This window comes from Nansenia antarctica, assembly GCF_963989245.1.
Source record: "Nansenia antarctica genome assembly, chromosome: 19".
Lineage (NCBI taxonomy): Eukaryota > Metazoa > Chordata > Actinopteri > Argentiniformes > Microstomatidae > Nansenia > Nansenia antarctica.
The window spans coordinates 14431172-14451668 of NC_137692.1; the positions used below are offsets into that span (position 1 = coordinate 14431172).

Here is a 20497-nt window from a genome sequence, read left to right on the forward strand (position 1 = left end):
AGCTGCTGCTGGAACGCTGTCTGCGCCTGAGAAACACACACACACACACACACACACACACACACACACACACTTGTAAGAACCCCTCGGATGCTGAAATGTCCCTCTGAAACATGCTGTTTGAATCCCTTTCACTTCCTCTCTCCCCAGTCCTGCCACTACCAACAAACCAAAAAAGTTGTTCCCGCACAAAACATTCCACCTCTTACAATCCTGCTTTGGTGTATTGTTTATTTCTGTATCAGATGTTTTGTGAGAACACTCTAGAGGCCTAAGAGGTTGCATCTGTTCTGTTGACTAGTGAACAATGTTCACGATACGTTCTGACTAGTATTATTATTATTATTATAGAATATCATTTTTTCAAATGCTTTTTACCCTCAAATACTCACATCTACTTTAGATCTGCTAGGTGCTTAAACATGCTACCATCTCCACTGGGACAGCAACAAGGAGAGGGAAAACCAGAACAAACAACACAGAAACTGAACTATCAAAACATATTTGTATATGTCACTCACACACACACACACACACACACACACACACACGCACGCACACGCACACGCACACACACACACACACACACACACACAAACACACACACACACACACACACACAGCTGTATTAGTATTCTTAAGGGTTGGTTCTCGTGAGCTCACTCATAAAACGGTTCCTCAACCCTGACTGAGACACTTCCCAGGCTGCACGGAGACACAAGGGAGGGTAGGCAGGGTTCCACTGTGTCTGTCTGGCGTGGAGGCCATCCACATGAATAAAGGCAGCAGGTTTGATACCGTAGCAGCAGGCCTATGGAGCAGGAGGTCTGTGATCCTGTCACTCCTGAAGAGTGTGTGAGCTTATCTAATTGGGTCAGCACTATTAAACCATAAGCGTGAAATAACATACAAATAGGCCCGACTCTCGTTTAAGTAATTATTGTCTAAAATGTCCATTGTCCAACCTCTACTTAACTGACATTCTAATTAACGGCTAATTGATCGCAGACTGAAGACCTAATGGTTTCAACTAGCTACTACGTGGCCCCCACTCTCAACATACATACATAGACAGACATAGACAGACAGACAGACAGACAGACAGACACACACACACACACACACACACACACACACACACACACACACACGCACACACACACACACACACTCTTCAGGAGAGCAGTGATTTCTGCCTAATGGACAAAAGCTCATAAATAATTACCACCAACAGACCTTGTCTGATCCATCACACACAGTAGAGGGAGGGTCGGGTGGAGGGGGGTGGGGGGAGCGTCCTGGGTCATTCCATCAGTGGCAACACTGGTTGTGTTCCAGCCTCCTCTTTAGAACTCACTTGTCTTGAAAGTACACCGAACCGATCTGCAGATCTCCTAAACTTGACGGCTCTAAAGACAGTGGTGTGGTGGTCTAGTCTAGTGGATAGTGAGTTGGACTTGGGATCGGAAGGTTGTGAGTTCAAATCCCGCCTGAAGCCACACCACTACTAGTGTGCCCTTGAGTAAGGCACTTAGCCCTCAGTTACTCCAGGGGGAATGTCCCTGTAATTAGTAATTGTAAGTCGCTTTGGATAAAAGCGTCTGCTAAATGGCAAAATTATTTAAAATTATAAAGACGGGCTGGAACGCAACCATCAGCCGCCCGTCACCCATGGACACCCTGAGTCTGTTTGCCATTGTCATATACTAAACAAAGTGGAGGTCGACTCAAATTTCTGTTCACTCAACGCAGGAAATTAATCTACTTTCAGTCAGACGGCCTTCTCGTAGACATGAAAAAGATGGAAAAGGGCAGATTGAATATTTTTTTACTTCAAGGGGTTAAAATGGCCAAATGTACACTTATCTGGAATAATCACAGATCCATATTTTTTCCACTCGATATCAACAAAAAAGGGTTGTCATTTCATAAACCCATAGCCTACCTAGACTGTGGAATCAATAGATTGATTGATATCACTAAGTGCCCTGGCTGCTAGTCACTAATGTATGGTAGGGTTCTCCCTATGATTTTCGAATTGCGTGGAGCTGGATTGCGTTATCAAAACCTGACTCACGTTTATTCATGTCAAAATGCACAAAAATACGAGCATAATGGTCAAACATATGGGAAAATATCTACCAGAAAAGTTGTTTAAAGATGTTTGCAAAAACATCAAACCTAATTAATGTTCTAGTATAGACCCTAATATCAACACTTATATATTATATAATAATATTTTGTTTTGAGGAAATGGTTTAGCTTCTGTAAGTTTAAGAATCATTGCCTTCTACATGGAACTTAACAGGGTTCCAATGTAGTTACAATCTACTGCATCATCAACATCCTCACCAAGCACCACATCTATCCTCATTTCATGTTCCAATAAATGGAGACTTGACTCTTGTTCAGTACAGTTGCAAAAGCAAAGCTAGCAAATCACACAAATATGGAGCCCAAAGGAACTGCAATTGAGAATAAAAACACAGCATAGACCTACATGTTGCACACTTCTACAAAAACAACAGCAAGGAATTTGTCTTTATCATTAAAGAGCACACAGACACATGTTGTGTGGTGTCCCTGAGACAGATTCTTAGAATCCTTCTCACACCTGTTGCAGACAATAAAGAACGTTTTCATTGTACAGAGCATTTGAGGCAAACTAGGCCCAGATTGGGTGTCTGTGTGTCTGTACATGACATAGGCCTACTTGTATTTTATTCTTTCAAATGCATTTCTATGTGGGACCCTTTGAGTCATTTTGTTACCATAATTCTGTTACTGCATGTAAAACTACTTAATAATAATAAGTCATTGTATTTATATAGCGCTTTTCCGGGGCACAAAGACGCTGACAATATGGGAAAAACAGAAGACACAGAAACAACAAGCAACAGATAAAATGAGCACATAGAACACAGGGCAGGCACAGGGAACAATTAACACAGCAATGTCGAGGGGGGTGGCAGGGTTAGGGGAGATGATTAGTGGTAGGGAAGGTTGTATGCATGGGAGAACAGGTAGGTTTTGAGGTGGGATTTAAAAGTGGAGAGTGAGGGTGAGTCTCTGAGTGGCTGAGGGAGAGAGTTCCAGGGGCGGGGTGCAGTTTGTGAAAAAGCAGGGTCTCAGGGTGGGACAGTGAGGGGAACAGTGGATGAGGATCGGAGGGTACAGGTAGGACGATGAGGGAGAAGGAGGTCAGTCAGGTAAGGGGGGGCCAGGCTATGGAGGGCTTTGTATGTGAGGAGTACTTAGAATTTTGATACGTTCTTTGATGGGGAGCTAGTGGAGAGAGTGGAGGACAGGAGTGATGTGGTCGCGGGACCGGGTGTTTGAGAGCAGGCTGGCGGCTGAGTTTTGAACCATCTGAAGTCTATGGAGGAAGCGAAAGGTGAGTAGGGAGTTGCAATAGTCAAGGCGGGAGGAGATGAAGGCTTGGATGAGGGATTCAGCAGCGGGGGGGGAGAGGCAGTGTCTAATTTTGGCAATGTTTCGGAGGTGGAAGTAGGAGGTCTAGACGATGGAGCTGACGTGGGGATCAAATGAGAGGGTGGGGTCCAGGATGAAGCCAAGGTTGCGAGCCAGGGGGAAGGGGGTGATGGTAGTGTCCTCAATGGTGACTGTGATGGGTCCGGTTTTATTGAGTGTGGATTTGGTGCTGATGAGAATGAGTTCTGTCTTGTCACTGTTGAGTTTGAGGAAGTTAGCCTGGGTTAGCCAGGTTTTTATTTTGCAGATATGCAGTTTTCAATGTGACTGAGGGTGGGTTCTGGGTGGATTTTGTGCTGATGTAGATTTGGGTGAATTGGCGGATGATGTGACTGAGGGGGAGAATGTAGCAGAGGAAGAGCAGGGGGCCAAGGACTGAGCCTTGGGGGACCCCCTGTGTGACAGAGGAGGAGGTGGAGGTGTGACCGGAGAGGGAGACTGTTGTCTGTTGGTGAGGTAAGAGGTGAGCCAGTCCAGTACGGTGCCCTCAACACCCAGTTGGGACAGCCATTGAAGGAGGATGGAGTGGGACACTGTGTCGAAGGCTGCACTCAGGTCTAGTAGAATCAGGATATTGAGGGCACCTGAATCTGCGGAGATGAGGAGATCATTGATGACCTTGACCAGGGCTGTTTCGGTGCTGTGGTGTGGGCGGAAACCAGACTGAAGGGATTCGTACAGGTTGTTGGACTGGAGGTGGGAGTGAAGTTGGACAGCGACAGCGCTCTAGGGTTTTGGAGAAGAATGATAGGTTGGAGAGGTTGGCTGGGTCGAGAGTGGGCTTTTTGAGAATGGGGGTGACAGCGGCACAGTTTGTAGATTGAGGGAACGTGGCCTTGGGATAGTGACTGATTGAAGAGGGCAGTGAGGTGGGGGATGAGGGCAGGGAGGCAGGCCTTGGTCAGGGTGGTAGGGAGGGGGTCGAGGGAGCAGGTGGTTGTCTTGGAAGCGGTGATGATGTTAGTGATGAGGGAGAAGTCAACGGGGAGAAAGTAGTAAGAGAAGTAGGGGGGGTGTAATCGGCTGGGGGGAAGATGAAAGCGGGGGGGGGGGGGGGTGGAGGAGTTGGAGATGGAGATGGAGGCAGTAAGTGAGCTGTTGATTTGGGAGATCTTGCTATAGATTTAGATTAGATTACATTTTGTCTCCTTCCTTCTTGCTGGTCTCTGCAGCCTAGAATATGATTCATTGATTCAATCTCCTCATTCAAAACCCACCTCAAAACTCACCTGTTTACGCAGGCGTATCCCTGTTGATTTACTGTTCCCGTGCTGCTCTGCTGCTAGCTATGTTTATATTGTATATTTCTATGTATTTTGTATTTTGAATTTTGTAACTGTTTTTACATTTTGTTGTACGGCGACCTTGAGTGCCATGAAAGGCGCCTTATAAAATAAATTTATTATTATTATTATTATTATGACACACCCACTGACACGTGACAGATCTACGTTTTGGTTCGCGCTTGAGAACCACTATTTTCTGGTTCCCGCTGCGAACCAACTTTTCAGGCTCCGAACCAATTGAGTTTCGGTCTGAACATGCCGGCCGGTTCCAGACTTGTTTCACGAACGCGAACCGGCACGGTTCTTTGCCGGTGTGAACGCCCTAACAGAGGCCTACAGCCAAGCCAGGGCTAGTCTGTAGAGGGGTATCAAGGAGGCCAAGCTCAATCACAAGCTGCGGATCGAGGAGCACTTCCAGAGCACCACAGATCCCCGTTGTATGTTGCAAGGCATCCAGTCCATCACTGACTACGAACCCCAAAACACAGCCCCCACCAGCACAGCGTTCCCACCCGATGAGCTAAACCACTTCTACGCTCGCTTCGACCGGGACAACAAGGCGCAGCAGCGCCTATACTTCCTGAGGAGACTGAAGAAAGCCCAGCTGTCTCCCAGGATCCTGACCAACTTCTACCACTGCACCACTGAGAGCATCCTCACCAACTGCATCACAGTGTGGTATGGCAACTGCAATGTGTGACCCATGGTATCAAGACTGTGATGAAAACAAGACAGGTCTACCTTGGGGAAAAACCAGCCTAGCCTCCCTCCTGTCCCTGAAATGAGGGATGGTAGTGTTAGCCTGCTGAGCTGAAGTCAAACCTACCTCCTGTCCTTGTCCCTGTCCTTGTCCCGGTCCCTGGAGCGTGTCGGAGAGGGGCTTCGTCTGCTGGACCTCTTGCTGCGGCTCGTCACGCGGCTCCCAGAAGAGGACGACGACGACGAGCGACGACGATGCTTCTTCTTCCTTCGGCTGCGACTGTCATCCTCACTGTCTGACGAGTGCCGTCCCATCCTTCACTGCTCCAGGAAGCAAAGAGAAGAGCAGATTTTTTAAAAAGTGTCGTTAAAAAGTAAAAGCAAACTGTCTTGTACTTTGCCCAGTGTCACCTCTACAGACTTTTGTCTGACATGTTTAGTGATATTAGCCTAGAAGAGACTTTTACTATCTTGTACCGAGCATCAATAGCTGCAAGAAGTCATCTCATTTGCAACTTCTATGCGTCTGTTATGACATCATCAGTACCGTCAGCATGGAGGCAAACCAACTAGACACTGAAAATGTCTATATTATTATTATTATTATTATTATTATTATTATTATTATTATTATTATTATTATAATAGAATCGTTCATCTCAAACAATGTCATTCATGCTGATGATGTGTTGAAGCTATTACACAAGACAGATGTTGCAGTTGCACTTGCAACTAACATGTAGACAGACATGTGAACTAACTGACATGCTGTGAATTGGCCAACAACAACAACAACAACAACAACAACAACAACAGTGGACTGTTTGTAAACACACATTCTGTTTGCATGTAAACAAACGTCTGTCTCGTGTTTCTGCTGTCTGAATGTACGATGGGAACTGATGGACCTCGTTTCTGAACTGACTATAATTATATTATTACGCTAAAATGTAGTTATATAGCTAGTGTCTGAATGGTGCATGGTGCCCCAACATTGTTTTTGCTAATGCCGGTGCTAGCTAACATAAACATGGAGGTAGCTAACGTGCCTCGGTAGCTATGTAATGTGTTTGAGCGGCTTTATGTAGCTTTAACTCAGCTGTTACATATAATACATTATTGCACGAATAAAAGCAACGACTCGTACCAGATATTTATCTATATTAAAGGTCCCTCTTCCCGTTGAAACGCAGTGGAACTCCAGCAAACATGCACTCAATGCTCAAAAAGACCAGTGTAGTCGTTCCAGAGAACATCGATTCAACGGAGCCAAAACTGATGTATCCCAGAGCAATCAATCGCTCGTGTAAATATCTCAATCACTGATCTCTCTGTTGTCTTATAGACTGTTTGTACAATATGATGCATGTTAGATGTGAGCTGTGTGTTACGTTAGATGAGAGAATTTGATAAAAGTACATTGTCATGCATGCAATCGATTGAAAAGCATAGATTTAGCCTTCTGACCTGTGCTGAATAACCTCCTATGGAATAGCCTACAATAATAATGACTTAATTTATGATCCATAATTATAATATAATGCATGCTTATAATAGGCTAGCTATAATATATGCCAATATATACCCGTGCATCTAGAGTGATGTACAGTAGGCCAGTGAGTGCATACATGTCTTGTAGCCTATATAAGCCTATAGATATCCCACGGGGAACTGAACATGCATGTTGTGATTCATACAGGAAAACATTAGCAGCATTACATTAGGGTTATTGCCACAGCAGCAATTCGAGAAAATAAAAAAAGTCAATCATTGCATGTCCCTATCGCCATTTATATATAATTTATTATTCTATATATTATGTATTATTATATATATATATTATATGCTAGCCATATTTAGCAGTGAAAGTGATGCAATCACAGTCGCAATGAACTTTATGAACCATACAAAAAAATGCAACGTGTAGGCCCTTTTCCCTTTATGTTTTGGATAGTTGTATTATTGTCTATGTAACTATGGACTATATATAGTGTATTATTGTCTATGTAACTATGGACTATAAGCCCGCTGTAAGCCCCCTTAACATCTTATCTGGATAAGTGTGGTTCGAACGCTGTCCATGACGAATGCTGTAGGATTATCCAAGTTTGATCTTTGACTTTCAAAAATTCACCTCGGAAATCAAATGTTTGTTTACTAGTTTGCCGTCCACTTGTGGTGAAGGCCTAATAATAATGTATATCTTGTTCTCATATGCATATATGTAAACACGTGAACACACACACACACACACACACACACACGCACGCACACACACACACACACACACACACACACACACACACACACACACGCACGCACAGACACACGCACAGACACTCACACACACACACACACACACACACACACACACGCACGCACAGACACACGCACAGACACTCACACACACACACACACACACACACACACACACACACACACACATACACACACACACACACACACACACACGCACAGACACGCACACATACTCACTCACACACACACAAACTTCAAAAAAGTAAACAAAATATAAATAGTAAGATAATTGATCCAATCATTATTGAAGTGGAGTCATGCTGCTCCCAAATCAACGAGATCATAATGAATAATCACAAATATTGAAGTCTTCACAGATTTTTGGTTTGTTTGTTTAATTGCTTGTCATAGTTGTCGGGTCTCCATTAAATCATTAACTTTTAGCCTCGAGAGAAAACGTCCACATTGGCAGCCTATAACATCTGGCCTACTGCACATGCCTGTAACTTTTAAGTAACATTTCTTCATAAAACATGTCAATATACAAAATGTAGATTTTAGTTTTGCTGTAAACGTGTTGAAGCTTCAGCTAATGCCATCTATGTTCCCTGATTTCAGAGGCGGAATAAAAAATAATGAATGCCTAAGGTTCACGCACTGAGACATCATTAATATTTAATCAGGGGAGTTGTTAGAGCCCCTGTGTGGAAATAGTACTTTATATAGATTATCAATAAACGCGCTTAGTTTTGCATCAGATACATACAGATGATTTCACATTCTGTCTGTATCCCATTTCTGGTTTTTATATTTTTGCCGTTTCAGTCCTAATTGCTTCGTCCCAGCGGCATCCGCTTACCTCCACCACAAACGGAACCATTGTTTATTTATTTTGCAAATATGCAATAATTTCAACAGGCAGTCAGCTTAAGAAACGGTAATTAACAAGCCCAATGGCAACGCGGCGCGTGAAGCAGCGCTTTAATTAAAACGTTTAGTTGCTGTTTAACATCCTAATGGCCTGAGAAAGTCTATGGAGATGTGATATTAACCACTAATGACGTCGGTTTAAAACACGTGACTGCTGATTAGAAAAGTAAAACTGTGTTTAAGAAATGTTATTGGGATTTGGTCACACCATAACTGGGAATTTATTTATTTTGTTTTAAAAACGTCTTCACTAATAATTAATTACATGTGGATCTTCTTCAAACGATATACAATTATTATTTGTATTATTAGTATTATTACAACTAATTATTTTTAAAGTATTTATAGTTTTAGTATTGTTGTTATTTTTATTAGGCTCATCATTCTGATTATTTTTAGTTATTGGTATTATTCGTTAACCTCAATATTATTGTTGTTAGTTTTTACTATTGTTGAGGTATTGTATTATCATTATTATTGATTAATATGATGATTATTATTGGTGTAGGCTAATATGAATATTAATGCTTATTATTATTAGCATTATCTGAGTTTGCATTTGTATTATTATGTATCAATAACATCACTGTTGTTGCTCCTTTTGGTGACTTCTTGTTATCTTATATAATAATGATGTCAAATGTCAATTTACAAAATGATAGGCCTACTCACAAACTGTTAAAACATGCAACAATAGCAGTCTATCTGTGAGTCTATTTATTTATACACTGATAGTAATAGTGAATGTATTCACCATCATTAGTGCACTATTCAAAGTATTCTACGTCGACGCAGTGGAGTGGTGGATCGAGCCTCCGCTATCAGACCAGTCGGTCCGCCTGTTACCTTCCTCCGTTATTCTCCCATCGGATCACTGTCTCTCTGTCTCTCTCTCTCCTCTCCCAGATCACAGAGATTTGGAGGAAGCTCCTTATCCCTCCTGCTCCCCTCCGCACGACGAGCTTGTCATTCTCAGTGTTCAGCGTTGGCCCCACCCCTGCAGAGCTCCCTGCCTGCCCATCTCCCCGGTGGTTAAAAAACTAACTCAGGACAATAGCACAACGAATCCACGCCTAATTAAATTAATTAGTCCTTCTTGTCAATCTTGGATTAATGGGCCAATAGCAACCCTCGCAAGAGTGATGTGAAACGTGGAGGACTGCTAAGGTTTCGTGGTTGTCAGAGTACGGCGGAGGGAAGGGGGCTCGTCGCGCTGCCGTCCTGAGGGGAGGTAATTTGCTCACGGATCAAGGGGGCAGGCGCTGCAAAGTATAAATACTGGGACTTCAATAGCGGATCAACCAGCAGGTTGGGACTCCGCAGCAGCGAGGAATTGGCCGAGATCTTACACACATTTAGCACGAACACGAGATCCCTGAGTTGGCAACAACATCACCTTTGCATTTAGGTCGACTAAAAAGAAATACACATGCAGTCTTGATGTCTTAAGCTGTTGTGGAAGAAGTGAGAGAGAGGCAAGAGAGAGAGGGAGAGAGAGAGAGGGAGAGAGAGTGTGTGTGTGAGAGAGTGCATGCAAAAGAAGACGGGGAGAGATTTTTGCATTTTGGAGCAATGATGGAAGAACTCACCGCCTTCGTGTCCAAGTCTTTTGATCAGAAAGTGAAGGAGAAGAAGGAGGTGATCACGTACAGGGAGGTGCTGGAGACTGGGTCGGCAGCGCGAGGAGGCAGGGAGGCTCTCTCCACCGAACCGGAGATGAACGCTATCGCACGGGGAGGCGCGCGGTCACCGGGCTGCAGGGAACCGGACATGCTCGGGCCAGAGAGGACACGGGATGCATCAGGCAGCCCGAAACTCAGCGATGGTGAGTATATCCATACTCCCTGTATTCATCCATGATGTCCCTATGATTCTTTAAGACCTCAGATCACTATGAGTAGTGGAATCTTGCATCGACTGTTTGAAAGTTTTCTTCCCAAAAAAACCTGTAAATTCTGTAAAAACCATGAATTATTGGACAAACGTGGCTGTATAAGGCCTATTCCAAGAAAGCATGCATGCTTTTGGGGGCAACGTAAATATCACCACACAATATCACCATGTTGCCTATTGTTTTATTATTGATGTTATAGCTGCTAGGCCTGACTCCTTGGTATTTTTGAAAGTTTTCTAATAAACCATTTGGCTTCGTTAATGATATTGAAATGGATAATGTCTAGTAGTATAACTGCAGTGTGATTGTGATATATGGTCCATTCTTAAATAAGCATCAGATAATGCACTAAATGGATAGGCATCTTAAAAGATAATCGGATCACATAAACATTGAGAAATACCAACCACTGTCATTGTTAAAGCCACCTCGGGCGAGATAAAAAAAAAAAATGCTTCAGTTTTCAGTACAACATCTGTCCTATAAGACTGTACAATTCGATATATACATAAAAGGGAAATATATTATTGTAGCTATTTATTTTGAGACAATACAAAAATGAACGGTGTTTTTCATGTGCTTTTACATTTGATGCCATCAGCATGATTGGCATTAGGTCTAGTGATAATAACAACAATTAAGAATGAAGAAAAGTATACTATTAACATTTTTTGTAGGCATATATAGGCTATGATATAAACATTAGCTATCATTTATTTTGAATAGGTCTTGTTATTACCAATAGGTTTAAATGAGGCCTTGCTACCATTAATCGGAATAATAACTAATTATGGACAACAACAAAAAACCTTAAGATCTCTGTTGAATAATAAAACGTTAATCCCTTCAGTCAAGTCAAACCCTGGAGAATTGGTTACAGGTAAAGGGCAGACTCCACCAGACTCCATAACAGTTGAATTGGGTGGAAAGAGACCGGTGGTAACTGATCCTATTATGAATTTATCAACATCATGGAAAATATCCACCATGCTATTCGTCATATAACTAACACAGGAAGAAAAAAACGAGCTATGATAATCGTTTATCGGACATCCAATAGTGAGTACATCTATGCATATTTATAAGAAGTGAATAATTGAAGAGCCTTCTGTGGGACTACAAAACATCCAAGGCTGATACGGGTGTTGCTGCTGAGGAGGGTTAACGTGTTGGTTTAGGCAGCAAGGTCGCTCTGATGTGATGCCTCCTTATTCCTCTCTAGTCCAGGCCTGCATGCAGGCGCTCTCCGCTGCTCAGGGATCTCATGACGTTAGAATTATAAGGTTCTATCTCCATTTTTGTCAAAATTGAGGTTTTTTTACATAATCTGAACCATTATGTGTTTATTAATGCCTGTGTGGTGTTATTTTTCAAATGTTGACATTTTTGAGTTAGTAATTAATAAAATACAAAGGTTCCATCTCACAGAACATAATGGAATGTAAAAACGTTGACGCTCAATACCTCGCACGGATATTAAACACGTTGTTCTCCTCTTCTGTCTGCAAGGTAACACGGATATGAAAGACAGGAAAGAGGAGTCGAAGCCCACGGAGGACGAGGCTAATCAGACTAAGATCAAACAGAGAAGAAGTCGGACTAACTTTACGCTGGAACAACTGAACGAGCTCGAGCGACTGTTCGACGAGACGCATTACCCGGACGCGTTTATGCGCGAGGAGCTGAGCCAGCGGCTGGGCCTGTCGGAGGCACGAGTACAGGTAAGATACCCTATCTCATCTCAATTCTGCAAAGCGGTTTGGTTGTTCAGACTCAAACATGTGGGAATGCATGGTGATGTGGTGCATGTGCTGCATGCCTTGTTGCTTATCGTAGGGTTAGGGTTACATATTTAAACGGTCACAGACATAATATGCATATAGGGCAAAACCATCTGATTAAGAAATATTATATCGGTTTTGTTGTTTGGAGAAGGTACATTATTTTATGGTTTATGGTTTATCACATGGCCCCTTGCATTGATATGTGACAATAAACAGGATAAAAAAATGTAATTGATTGAAAATGGTGATTCTGAAGATGTGTGTGTGTGTGTGTGTGTGTGTGTGTGTGTGTGTGTGTGTGTGTGTGTGTGTGTGTGTGTGTGTGTGTGTGTGTGTGTGTGTGTGTGTGAGAGAGAGAGAGAGAGAGAGAGAGAGAGAGAGAGAGAGAGAGAGAGAGAGAGAGAGAGAGAGAGAGAGAGAGAGAGAGAGAGAGAGAGAGAGAGAGAGAGAGAGGATGGGGTTGTTTTAGTATTAGTCGCATGCAACACTGGGCTCATAGGCCCAAAATCCTTTCATGTTTGCAGTATTTTGGCCCATATGGTGATTTTGAATTGAAATGTCCAAATAGGCTATGCTATAATTTGTTTGTTTGTCTACTTATTTAACATGTATATATTCTGTTAATTATTTCATTCTTTGATTGTGTTATCTTTGTCTTAATTGTTCACACTCCCTAACACCCCAAAACAAAAAGCATATATGTCCTCTCGGTATTGGAGTATGTTGCACCCCTCAGCTATAGCCTAGTCTTGTCTTTCTTCATCGGCAAAGACCATCTGTACAGAAACCTAATAAGCCGTTCTGTAGAGGGGGGGGGGCTCACTCTGTTTGTAACGGGAGAAGAGTGGCTGAGCCGGGCAGTGACAAGGAACATGGATATCGGTTCTGATCTGATTTATCATAATATCTTATTTCAGCTCCTTTATCCCTTCTGTCTCAGCTCGGGGAGACGGCCCAGCTAGTGATTATTTCTTCAGTGAATATATCGGTCTTTTCTATAGCCTAAAATCATAAAACGGCCCAAAATACCGCCCCCCCCCCCAAATAAAAAAAAGTTACATCAAGCGTTCTTCGCAGGGTGTCCCGGCGCGAATTGGAATTTGACCAAGGCGTATTGTGTCACAAGCATGGCGAGTGCAAGGAGCACAGCCCGAGGATTTACATAAATTATGGAGCCTATTTTTTTTTTTTACCCAAATCAACCCAAGAGCTGCTGCTCTCTCCGTTTTTAGTATAAGGCTACATGATCTAAAACGACCGCATGCACGATTGTTTTGGTCTTGCATGCAGAGATTACAACAAAGCACTATTTATTTATTTTGTTTAAAAAGCAGAAACGTCTCTCGGCCCATAGTATTTGCCCGTATTTCCCTCCTACACCCATAATGTACCTGTCGTTATTACACCAATACCAATAACACACGAGAGGGTGTGTGTTTGCTATCGAGGCCTATTGGCTATTCTGTAGTTAGAAGCTCGAGACGCAACAAGGTTAATATCGACGTCCACATCGATATGATATGTATTTCAATCGTGCGTTGTGAATAGGTTAAAGTAATGTGAAGGGAAATTGATAAAATGCATTGTGTCTCATTTATCCCATCTTTGTAGAGGCTCAGAGTGGATTATCATAGTAATGAGACGCCTTATCTCCGCTCAGAAATACTCCTCTGAAAACTACGCGTGTAAGCAACAGAAATGAAAATAAAAACAGCTATCCTCTATAAGTCTTTGTTATACGTGTTATGCCAATAATTAGACTAAACTGTAAGACATTTAAACGTTTCAGTGACAGATATTCTCCTGCAGATTAAGGTAATTCATTTTTAGCGGCAATTAATGAGCGAGTCCCTCTCAGATCGCGTCGCTCTGATGTTTAAAGCCGTAATCGCATGCTGTTATTCGCTATTTGAGCCCATTCAGTTACTCTGGGACGCTAATCAGAAAGATGAAACCAGTGCTCAGGTTTTTTTTATTTATTATGGTCCAATGCAAACTGCACATTTCGAACACGGCTTTCTTTCCCCCCACTGTTCTATTAATTATAACATTTCCTCTCCGTTTATGCTTTGCAGTGGTGTTTCGTTTTCTTTGGCCTGCCCCCTTGTTGTACATGTAATAATTAAAACCCTGGGTTAAGCGGCATTAATATTTCAGCGGTCCTCCGGGACAGTGTTTTTCTGCGGTTGTTGTCATTTTGAGAGGAGTTACACGCACGCGCCCTCACAAGCAGCTGCCAATCACAGGACTAATGAATCTCTCTGCCCGCGTGCAGGTCTGGTTTCAGAACCGGAGGGCCAAATGCAGAAAGCAGGAGAATCAATTACACAAAGGTATGTTGCACTTATACAAAACCAGAATCATGATGTTTGACAATTTGAAGAAGGAAACAATGTTGGAAACAAAAGCATTCAGGATAGCTATAGCACATTTTGAAAATGCACAACAAAGGCTATGCTCAATTAAGGGTTTAATTGCTATGCTATATGATTTGCATGTGCCTATAGCGTAATAGGCTATATTTATAAATATCACAGGCCTGTCATTTAGAACCTTCTTGGATATGATCATTTTCAATTTTGGATAGGCCTATATGGCTATGAGATAATAGTTTGTTTAAACTATAGAGTTAGGAGAATCTTTCCCTCATAAATGTTCTTTCTGCTTTCAGGAGTTCTGATTGGAGCAGCGAGTCAGTTTGAAGCGTGTCGTGTAGCGCCATATGTCAACGTGGGGGCCTTGCGGATGCCATTCCAACAGGCAAGTTACTGTGTGATCTTTGAGCCTACTAAACCAGTCCCCGGATGCCGTCTTTTACTCACCAATCCTGGGACTGCTGTTTTGCCACGGGCCTAGTCAAAGTGTTTGGGATTACTCTTTAGGCTAAATAAAACTCGGCGAACACAACCAGACCCAATGCGAAACAACCCAGGATTCAGGCATATAGGCTATACGGGCTTAATTGAGAAATCCCTTAGTTGTTGGAGACCTTTGTGTGCTATGGAAATGATGTTAAATCATAGGTTATATACTATGTAGAGTTGGTTTCGTTAGGCTTGTGTGGAAATTCCAAGACATAGGGCTAGTTTCACAGACAAGGCTTAATCCTGGACTAAAAAGCATCTTCAATGGAGATTTTACATTGAAAGTGTGATTTAGTCCAGGACTATAGGCTTAAGCCTTGTCTGTGAAACCGGCCCCATGTCTCCTAATACTGGTTTCAATTGCATTTCAATCCATACCAAAATTCCTTGAATGAATTGAACTGAATTGAAAATGCTCATGCATGGTCTCTTAGAAACCTGGATATATACTGTACCCCATTCTAACCTGGTGAATAAGTTAGGCCTAATATGTTTCTCCCCCCCCTCTCTCCCCCCCCATCCGTGTGCGTCCCTGTAGGATAGTCATTGCAACGTGCCGCCCTTCTCCTTTCAGGTCCAGGCGCAGCTGCAGCTGGACAGCGCCGTGGCCCACGCGCACCACCACCTCCACTCTCACCTGGCGGCGCACGCGCCTTACATGATGTTCCCGGGCCCGCCGTTCGGGTTGCCCCTGGCGACGCTCGCGGCGGAATCTGCCCAATCGGTGGTGGCCGCGGCCGCCGCAGCCAAGAACACCAACAAGAACTCCAGCATCGCGGACCTCCGGCTGAAGGCCAAGAAGCACGCGGCCGCGCTGGGACTGTGACACGCGCTCATCAGAACACAACGCTTAGGTCTACAAAGTTAAAAACAAAACAAGGACAATATTTTATTTTTATTTTTTAAATGCGTCAGTGACTGAGAGTCACGAGCGACGCAGAGCATCAAACACACAATGCTTACAAAGTTAAAACAAGGACAATATTTATGGTATTTTTTTTTTAAAAATGCGTCAGTGACTGAGAGTCACGAGCGACGCAGAGCATCAAAACACAATGCTTACAAAGTTAAAACAAGGACAATATTTATGTTTTTTTGTTTTTTTAAATGAAGGACAACCATGTATAACTATAGATAAAGTAGGACTATTTATGAGATAAAATAAAAAGATAACAGACTGTGAAAACGAACGATCATAATTGTGGACGCCAAAATTTGAAGGGTGCAGGAAACTGAACTCTCCTCTCCTTCACAATCCACCACGAGCATCTCTGCACCGACGTGAAACAAGGGTGGAGGTGTCCCCGCGAGGTGACCCGCCGGGAGACGCAGCTGGGACGTTCGATGCTTTGTACAACAGGGCGAACTATTCTGCGATGTTTTTGTTTAATTATATTATTACTTCATGTTGAAAAACTATAGAGGCTGGCCTCGCTATATTGCAAACATTTTCTGTGTAAAAGGAAACAAGCGGATGTTCATTAATTAACAAATAGAAAGACAAAAAAATACCATTATGTGAGATGTTTCTGAGATGTTCTTGTCCAGATGAAAACGCCTCGGCAGTGTTGCATTGCATGACTTCTTTCCCCCCACAGATGACGTAATTTGAGCTCTCTCTCTCTCCTCTACGAACATTTCACTGAGAGGAACTAAGCTCGATGCACTTGAATGTTATTTGGACCTCTTGGCTGTAAGCCCCTGAGGCTGTGTGTGGTGGAAACGGGGTATCTGTGAAACTTAGATACATTTACCACAAATTGGACATATAGTATTGTGTGTATGGTGACCTTCCATTAGTCTATCAGGTTTATACAATACAATGAGTGTCCATACCGGGGAAGGAGTGGGCCCACTTGGGCGGAACAATGTCACTCTTTCAAGTGTAGGCTATAGTCTAGAGATATTTGGCCAATAATAGTAGCCTATATGCGAGACGGTACATGTAATATATGTTAATACACAAGAAACACGCATTATTTTTGTTATTTTGTGGCTTATTATTACATTGTGGGGACATTTTTGTTTATCTCCGTACATGTGTTAAAATTATGTGCATTCCTGTAATGTTCGATGTTTTTATAACAGTGAAAGTGACGTACCTGAGGCACGGGTTTCTAATATCATGGAAATTGTTTTAGTTTTTCGATCACTCATGTGAAACGTGAATTCACCTAAGCATTTTTTTTTTCGCGTCATACAATAAATCTACGGACGTTTCTTTCATGATATTATCATGCTTTCTGGATATTGATTAGCCCTTTAGTAAATGTGATGTGAACACTAGCCTGTATTCTAATGGATCAATTTCGATAGTGACTTCATATTTTTGGGTAGCTAGGCTATTTGCCATATCCGAATGTTGTTTATCTGATTTGAAGATAAACACGATATTATTAACAGCAGAATAAGATAAGACCAATCAAAAATAATAAGATGCTAAAAGAAGGCTATTATTATTATTTAAATGATTATTGTTGTAGTTATTATTATTATTGTTATTGTTATTATTATTATTATTATTATTATTATTATTATTATTATTGTTGTTATTATTATTATTATTATTATTATTATTATTATTATTATTATTATAGCCTATTAACCTTTATTTATAGGGCATTAGCCTGCACCTTAATTATTCATGGCTTGCCTATTTCTGCTACAGTTGTGACAGGTCCGTTTAACCAAGACGTCTGTTCATGTGACCGCTCCAACATCGCAACATCAATGCATTATTCACCATCTGAACGTTATGACGGAGCTCGGGAGATGAGATGAGAAATATCGCGACAAAGACTCTATTAGAGCGTTACAAGTCCACCTGACATGTACAAAATGTGTGTAGGTTATATAATAGCCTATGATTTACTTAGTCCTGTTCTCTTCCGAGATCTAGTTTTATTCAGGACCCCAAATATGCTGAAAATCGTAATGAAGGCTCCCATAACGATTTTGTAATATTTTAAAATACTGTTTTTTAAAAGGAGGGGCGAAAAATAAAATGACTAGCTACTCTGTCTTCATTGTGATATAGCCTAAGCCGATGTATCGCAGTTTATGTCCCTGAATTAACTGGCTAATAATTAGTGTAAATTCTACTTATTAGGCATAGGCCCTCCACTGTTGACATCTCAACATCTCAATTGAAAACCTTACGGTTAAATTGGATATGCTAATGTAGGCTTATTGGTTACGTAGGCGTTTGTTGTAAGCATCGGTTTGACACGACGCTCAGGTGAAATATAACGTCAGTCATAGCCTAATGTTGGCCAAAAATATCTACTGTGGATTGATTGTATATTGTGGCCTTTGTGCATACACTGTCTGTGCCATAGACACCCCTGGACTTACCGAGCAAATTATTCCGATCCATTTCCTGACATCTTAACCGTCTTTTATTGAGCATTTAATAAACACCTGACACTGGAGCCTATTTTGGAGGAATCCGGATCACATAACCACCCGATTGATATTTCCATACAAAACACAATGTCTCTGGCTATTAATTAATGCCGCTCTCTCTCAGATGCACTGGAGTCTGGAGTGCTTGTGTATCTGCCGTTCGGGTTGGTCTCAGACGCCAAAACTATTGAATTATTGATCCCTGCCCTGCCGGTAATGGAGGAGACGGAACCGTGACCGCGTGCTGCAATGGAACGACACCGGGGCTGCTAATGGGGCCACGCGCACTTGTCCCACTCAGCCAGAGATGAATAGGCCATTATTGGCGCAAGCTCCCGCTACTTTGGCCTACACTTCGTGACGTTAGAATTATAAGGTTCTATCTCCATTTTTGTCAAAATCGAGTTTTTTTTACATAATCTGATCCATTAGGTGTTTATTAATGCCTGTGTGGTGTTATTTTTAAAATGTTGACATTTTTGAGTTAGTAATTCATAAAATACAAAGGTTCCATCTCACAAAACATAATGGAATGTCAAAACTTTGACGCTCAATATCTCTGAACTACCCTAAACAGAGATAGAACCTAATAATTCTAAGCTCACGATTTGTCCGTTTTTTTATTTTTATTTTTTATTTTATTTTGATTAAGTTTTAGAACAACGTGATCCTCAACGTGACCGAGACAGGAAACGGATAGGATTGGTTAAATTATATTCATTTTATTTCCAGTACTCTTTCATTAGACGCATGCACACAATGCGTCTGTTAGGCTTGCCTTTGGTATCCGTGCCCTCTCCCTCCCACTCACTCTCTCCATTCCGTGGTTTCCGTCTCTTCAAACCTCTCTGTTTGCTCTGAGGGCCTGAGGGGACAGGAGACAACAAGACGGGGACACACAAGTGTTTCGCAGATTAGAGATGGAGCGAACAACCACTCTCACTCTCCTTTCCACACACTCTCAAGACACATGCCGTCACACCCCCACGGGAGCCAGCCAGGCGCTCCTTCTCGCTGTCTTCCCTCCTCTCTGCACCCCTAGTCAGTCTCCCTCTCCCCTCCCCTCCCTGTCCCTCTCTCCCCTCTCCCTCCCCTCTCTCACCCTCTTCATTGTTATCCATCTCAATGGGCTATCCTGGATCACAGCACAGAGATTTCAGTAATGTTGTAATCAAGTGTCATGCATGAGAACACACCAACACAGACATATATAAATCCCCCCAGGCAATCACGCACACACACACACACACACACACACACACACACACACACACACACACACACACAGCCCGCTAGGTCACTTCACCACTCCACAGCGTCGTCTGCGAGGAATCCTTCATATCAACTGTTCTCTGACCTGTTGCTATATTTACCTCTACTGTAACTCCAGACCGTTACAGTGCTGTGTCACTCTCAGAGGCACCCAGAGCCTTATCGCAGCATGACTCCATGCTAAACACTCAATGATAACAGTTTCTGCTAACAGTGGCATCGGTTTGTTGTAGCAGTCAAGCATGGTCAAAACATACCACTGGAGCTTGATAAAGGTCAGTACAGGTCAATGTCATGACCTGACGAAGATCCTTGTCAAATCGTAATGTTCTGTTGCTGTTTCATAAAGCTGGTGGAGCATTTTGAGTGTGCGGGGCTGTATTCATTCTTGTCAGTGTGTGTGTGTGCGTGTGTGTGTGTGTATTTCAGTCAAAAGATGGTGCAGAGCAGAACTACTAGCCTCCCCCCAAAAGACTGTAGTAGAGAAGAATAGAAGGATAAATGCTCTCTCTAAAGGTTTGCCTTTGTTCCAAGGTAAGAGCTGGTGGGGCAGTGTGCTGCCAGCCCCCCCAGTCCAAACACAACAGCCATCAGCAACACCACAGATGAAAG

General features: G+C 42.5%; 2 protein-coding genes across 2 annotated transcripts in view; one reads left to right on the plus strand and one right to left on the minus strand.

Moving 5' to 3' along the window:
- Positions 1-6696, minus strand: part of rsrc1 (arginine/serine-rich coiled-coil 1) — a gene marked incomplete at its 3' end in the record, with an annotated part of 78204 nt that extends 71508 nt beyond the window's left edge. Inside the window, exons 1-3 of the mRNA XM_080548958.1 lie at positions 6619-6696; positions 5605-5798; positions 1-26 (exon numbers count right to left, since the gene is read on the minus strand). The exon at positions 1-26 is cut by the window's left edge and continues 97 nt beyond it. Coding sequence (XP_080405084.1) covers positions 1-26; positions 5605-5792 — 214 coding nt within the window. The 5' untranslated portion in view covers positions 5793-5798; positions 6619-6696. The remainder of the gene's footprint in view (positions 27-5604; positions 5799-6618) is intronic.
- A 3545-nt stretch (positions 6697-10241) lies between these two features.
- On the plus strand, positions 10242-16034 carry shox2 (shox homeobox 2; the record flags this gene model as incomplete). Its single annotated transcript, XM_080548771.1, has 5 exons — positions 10242-10491; positions 12070-12281; positions 14620-14677; positions 15016-15104; positions 15747-16034. The coding sequence occupies 5 exons, from the start codon at positions 10242-10244 to the stop codon at positions 16032-16034; spliced, it is 897 nt and encodes a 298-aa protein (XP_080404897.1).
- Between the last annotated feature and the right edge of the window lie 4463 nt (positions 16035-20497).